General features: G+C 41.9%; 1 protein-coding gene across 2 annotated transcripts in view; it reads left to right on the top strand.

The window, feature by feature from the left end:
* Positions 1-213: 213 nt before the first annotated feature.
* Positions 214-6,000, top strand: part of NREP (neuronal regeneration related protein) — a 28,304-nt gene continuing 22,517 nt past the window's right edge. Inside the window, exons 1-3 of one of the 2 annotated variants that reach the window (XM_028102787.2) lie at positions 214-265; positions 663-704; positions 1,990-2,054. In XM_028102787.2, coding sequence (XP_027958588.1) covers positions 2,052-2,054 — 3 coding nt within the window. In that variant the 5' untranslated portion in view covers positions 214-265; positions 663-704; positions 1,990-2,051. Of the gene's footprint in view, positions 266-286; positions 451-662; positions 705-1,989; positions 2,055-6,000 lie in introns of those variants that run through there. The other variant, XM_088023425.1, reaches the window with a different exon arrangement.

Here is a 6,000-nt window from a genome sequence, read left to right as displayed (position 1 = left end):
CTCCTTATTTGTCTGAAAAGCAACCGCACGTCGAGGCGGAGAAGCCCGCCGGGGGCGGGAGAGGCCGGGCCGGGGTGTGTGTGTGTGTGCGCGCCGTGCTCCGGGGCGGGGCCAGGGCGGCGCGCCGGTCTGCGGGGGCCCCTTTGTCTCCCAGGGGCCCGGCGGGCGCAGTGGGGGCGGCGCGGGGCAACCGGGGTGCGGGGTGCCGGGGCGCGCGCGCTGGCCGCTCGCCGGTGGGGGCCCCCGAGCCGCCGATTCCTGCCGAGTAAGCAGTCTGGCTCCGCCGCGGCCGCACAGTGGCAGCAAGGCTGGGGCGCTGGCGCTGCGCCAGCCCCATCAGAATTAGCTCATTGTTCACTAGCACACTGGCAGCGGAGAGAAGGAGAGAGAGGAGAGGGAGAGACTGAGACTCTTAGAGAAAGAGACACACACTCTTGGAGAGAGCGCGAGGCAGGGAGACCTTCCCCTCCTTCTTTTTCCACGGCGGCACTTCTTGGAAGTGAAGCCGGTTTGGGTTTTGTTTCCCTTCCCCCTCCTCTCTCCTCTCCCTCCACCCCTTTCCCCTCCCCCCTCCCCTCCCCTCCCCTCCCCTCCCCTCCCCTCCCCCCCCCCCAGCTGTCTTTCTAGCATGATGCCCTTTTTCATCCACATTTGTGTTTCAGGTGTAGAGAGGAGAGAGTGAACAGGGAGCGGGGCTTTTGTCTGTAAGTATATGCTATTCCCATCCCCGGCCGGGAGCGCTGCTTTCTCTTTTGTGTCGATTTCTTGCCATTGCTCTTAGCTGGACCCTTCAACCCTGCAGAGTTCATGCTTCTTCCCTCTAAATTTGAAAGAGCTGAAGCGTGTATCTTGAAGAAATTCTGGTATTTTGGTCCTGCTGCATTAAGGCTGGAATTTAACTTGGGCTTTTTTTTTTTTTTAATGCACAAGTTAAGAGGGAGAATTCTTTTGGGAAGGGGTGGGGTTTTTTGCTTGTTGGTGTGGTTAATTTTTGTTCTTCTTGCTCATAAAGCATTGTTAGGAACTGTTTTGTTTCTTTGCATTAGATGCACTTTGGTGCATGCACCCCCACCCCCTTTATTAAATGAATTTGTGTCCCTCCATCCGCACACTTCATTACTCTCTCCGCGCTGCCGCCGCCGCCAAGGGTCTTCTCAGGCATTCGATCCTGCAACACTTTTTCTGCATTTTCTTATAAAGCAGTTGAACTTTGGGGGAGGGAGGGCTTAAAAATAAATGACTTCTTTCTGCTCCGTGATGATAATAATCTGATTTGCATTTGTGTGTATCTATAATAACATTATAGGAAAACTCTAAGAGCTTATGATACCCTCTTGGAGAACTTTTAGTTTCTCCATTCATCTTAATTTTTGTCATAACTTATGTTAACAAAAGAACCGTGTTCTGACATAAAGGCTGAGAGGAAAATCACCGCAGCATATACATTAGTGTGTGTTTGGTATAGAGAGAAGGGCATAATGGTGTATATTCCTGACTTTTTTACCCCCAGTGTAGTTTTTTTTTTTTTTAACACGGAAGGTTATGTAATGCAGTGCCATTTCCAAAAATATCCACTCTGAGGCATTACACTACACGGTGGAAGGCTGATTCCTATTCTGCTGTCTTGATTGCAAATATACTGCCAGTAGTATGTCTGGGAACAAAGAGCAGCCAGAAAACAATCTATTTTTATCGCTTGGTTCTACTTTTAAGTTGCTAAACCTTTTGAACTCCTTCAATTTAAAAGATGAACCAAACACTAAGAATAGCCCAGGACCCTGCAAAGCTGGGAACCAGGGATTCCTTTGTCCCCAGTTTAAGCCTACAGACCCTTGGAAAGCTCTCTCTGAGGCCCCAGTGGTTACAATAATTTGCATGTGACTTATCTTAACCACAGAAAATGGTTGTCTGTAACCTCTAAACAGGCATTTTTCATTTGCTGACCTGTGGTGAGGCGATTTGTCTACTGTATTTAAACATATTTTGCAGGTTGGTCTCCCTGGACTGAAGAGAGGGAGGGTGCAAGGCCAAGACTGTTAACGATTCTCAAAATGGTAAGAATGGGTCATCAGAGGAGTTTCTCAGTAGGTTCTTGTCAGTCTTTATTTCATGTAAATATCAAACACCCGCCTTCCTCCTTCCTCCACCCCTTATTGTTCCTACCCCATTTGACCTTTAAAAGGGTCTCTCTTTCCGGCATGTGGGAGCTTTGCCATGTGGGAGCTTTGCCATGTGGGAGCTTTGCCGTGCAGCAATTTATATGAAGTGGATGTGGTGAATTAGAGCTTTTGATTTGCAATCCTTTTGAATAGAAAACTGAAATTCCTCTTTCAGAAGCGAAGACTTATTTAACTTGAACAACGGAAACCGTTCTGTTCCTTAAGAAGAGTGATGTGTCGTGACATGCACGGAAGAGGGGGCAGCAGTAGGTGTTAGACAACGCAGTGGGTCCTAGTTTAGAGGTAGCCAGAACTTACCCACGGAGTAGGAGTCTGTATCCCGCTAACCAAACAGCCGTAGTCTCTGCTCTCCTTCAGAGCAATCCATATGGAGAGCACGGACTTTGATATTAATATACTCTGTTTCTTGTATCTCAAATGGTATTAGCATTGATACTTTTTGCAGATATATGACTTCACTTCTGAGAGGCATCTGCTCAGTTTTAGAAGTCAAGCATGCTACCTCTAAAGGAAAGTGTGACTATTTCAGACAAGTATTATGATCCACAGAGAGGGCAGTTTCGTGTTTGATGACTGATTAAAGAGCAAAAGAGATGAAGTCCGCATTAGAAGCAGCTGATTAAGTATACTGACCTCCTGTGAAAAAATGTCCTCCTTGGAAATAAGGTTGGACTGCAAAAAATAATAGAAATGTCCTGCAACTTTTCAGTTAAGTACAGCATGTCTCACTGCAGATGTTTATACTCTCTAAAACACCTCTTTGCCACTTAGAATGTGTGATTTCCAAATTTAGTTTTAGGCGTTTTTTTTTTAAAACGAGGGTGGAATTTAATGAATCAAAATTGAATCTGATATACTTGATGTTTTCTTTGAGAACAACCCAAGTATAAGCTTCCCAAAGAGAAGAATGAATCAGAGCAATTAAATGAGTTCAGTTTGAATCCTATTAGCAAGTAAGCTCTTTATTTTTTGTGTATGCCTCACCTGTCAGTTCAACAGGTGGGTGTCAAAGCCTCAAGTAAAATAGCTCTTGCTCGGACTTAGAGCATAGTGGCCAAATTAAGGAACTTAAGGTGGAAGGGCAGAAGGGATGAACAGAAAATTAAACTGGTCAGTGGGTTTTGTGCACACGGTTCCTAACTTCATATTAAATTCCTAATCAGTCATTGTCATAGAGTGCTAGGATGGTAATAAAATGAACTGCCACAAAGTATTTTTGTTTATTTTTCTTTTCACTGAGACTCGCCCCATCAGCTTGTCTTGTAGCTCTTTATCTAGAATCTTACCCTCTGTGTCACCATAGGTAGACCATGAAAGTTCATGTATGTTGTAATATGTCAGGTGACCAGTTTGGTTAAACATAAATTTGACCGCTAGCCCTGCCAGAACTAGCCCTATAGGTCAGGCTTCAAGAGTAAATATCATCTTTCTGTATTAGTGAGTGGAATGAGCTTCGTGAAAGGCCAGCGTATGTGCCAAAGCCAAGAATGAAAGTTGGAACGATTTGAATGCAGAAGAGCAAACCTGAATTATTATTACATGTTGTTAATTTCTTACAGTTGTCCTTTATGTTTGGTGGCAGAATGAGAAATCACAGTTTGTTGCTCTTGGAAGGATTTTTACTCATGGAAAAATTCTCACAACTTTTTGGTGATCCTTTCATCAAGATGTCAGTCCCTTTTGGCACAAGCCCATTGCCTGAAATGAAACCACCGACAGTTATTGTCTGTGGGTGATTCCAAGTAACTTTCTAGCAATTTGCTTATTCCGGGAGGCCTGAGCTCTTAGAAGTCTTTGCGTATATTAATGTTAAAAAGAAGTTTCCATTTTATTCTTTAAAAAACTGTTATTAGTGGCACCTCCTTTTCTCCTTTTTGGCAAAATGAAGTTATTTTCCTTCCTTTGATTAAAACTGGAATTACTTTGCTGATCTCTGTAACTGGCTTACTTAAAGACTCAGCCAACATACAATAGAAACTTTGGCTAGGGAAGCAGTAGATCCAACACCTGGCCACCTCTGGAAAATATATGAACATACCTTTTCTGTTAAATGTGTATTTCCATTTACATAATTTTAAATACTAAAGAGGATCTAATTTCAGTGTATTTAGCTGGTTTAGTTAAGGGCTTATGCCAAATACAGATTTATAATCAGCTCACTCCACGGTAAGAAATTACTGGTAGACCTCAGAATTCAAAACAGAGCGATTCAGTATCTAGACATTTTACATACCCCCAAATGATTGTTTCACAACAGTAATTTGAAGAAACTCAAGAATCCTAGAGTGCCTTTGCATTATCAAAAAAAATACAACCACTTTGTTAACTCTCCCAGGCACTAATCACATTGTATTCTGTGTAGGGGACTCTCTGAGCACAATTCCAGGGGGCGGGGGATGGCACAGTATTTATAGATTACAATGTATTGTGTTGTACAACTCAGTACTGTTAAAAAGGTGTAATTTTGAGTATAGTTTGCTGTGTCTTAGTTGACCAGAGTGTTCTTTTCAATCATTCATTCCCAAACTTTTTAGGTTATGTAGTAAATGTGCATTTTTCCAGTTGCCCATTTTTTATTTATTTTTGCAATTAACAAGATATTTTGAGTCTGTAGAGATTGTCTATAGGTCTTTAATTTAGATTTGGCTTTTTGCTAAATTTGAATTTCTAAGATACATTTTATGTGAGTTTTCGGTGTTTAGGTGTTTTATTTTAAAGACACTTCAGATACGTCAATGAGAAGAAAATACTTCAGAATGAGCAGATGATCTTATTGAATAGTTTGAAAAAATGAACTATTTAATCCAATGTCAGGGTTAAGTCCTGATATTCAACATGACTACCCTCTGTGCAGTAAACCTGCCTTTGCGTATGTGTGTGCATGGACTCCCAGTGGCATACACATGGACTCATTATGTTTTAACACAGATCTAGGAATTGGAACAATTCAAGTTCTCTCAAAGGCTGATGCTGAGCTTTTCAAAAAGATGAGTTGACTCTATTGTACCGTTCATAGGGTTCTGCTTTTTGTACAGTCTGTGAAGTGGCATTCATGGGCTTACAAGGAGACTCTTTGAATAATCTCTCCATTAACATAAGGTTTTCTTGTTTAAAGAGAAAGACAAAGATCGGAGGGATGAGGTCCTATGGGTAGCTGTGCCATTGGGCTTTGGAATGTAAATTTACATTACAGGTTGCTCAGTTGATTAGGGAGATGCTGAAGAGTAGCTAGGAGGGTAATTTTATATGGTGCTATCTTACACAGGACCTTCCAGCACACTATGAGGGGGAAATTGGGGAGTGTTTGGGGAATTAGGACAGTAGGGATTGTCTATCCAGCTTTAACCCCAGTCCATCTTCCTCTTGAGTTATATAGATAATTCAGACAGGAGAAGGCATTTGAGCAGAAATCTTGGAATAAACAGTTACTCAGAATGTCACTCTATTTTAACCTGATAGAATTCTTAAAAACTCGTATGTAAAGGAGATCATCATAAGTATATTAAAGAATCCACTTTATTTTAAATCTTAAAATGAATACTTCTAAAGTAGAAAGATACACTTCTGAAGTGTGAATACTTCAAAAAAAATAAAATATGAATACTTCACAAAATTAGATGAGGAACCTCTAGGTGATGAGTGTTATACATTAAGCATTCATCCACTTTGGACTGACTGGGGAGCCTTGGGGAGAGATACTGGCTTCCTTGGTCTGGCACATATTTTTTCGTAGTGGTATTCCTGGCTGAAAAGTCTTTTAAGGTCTTATTCTCACAGCCAAAGTGAAATGGAGCATTGACATAGTTATTGGAATAATTGT

This window comes from Eumetopias jubatus, unplaced genomic scaffold, assembly GCF_037043125.1.
Source record: "Eumetopias jubatus isolate StellerSeaLion01/CBP00866 unplaced genomic scaffold, mEumJub1_p1.0 scaffold_5, whole genome shotgun sequence".
Lineage (NCBI taxonomy): Eukaryota > Metazoa > Chordata > Mammalia > Carnivora > Otariidae > Eumetopias > Eumetopias jubatus.
This window is presented reverse-complemented; position numbering and strand designations above follow the sequence as displayed.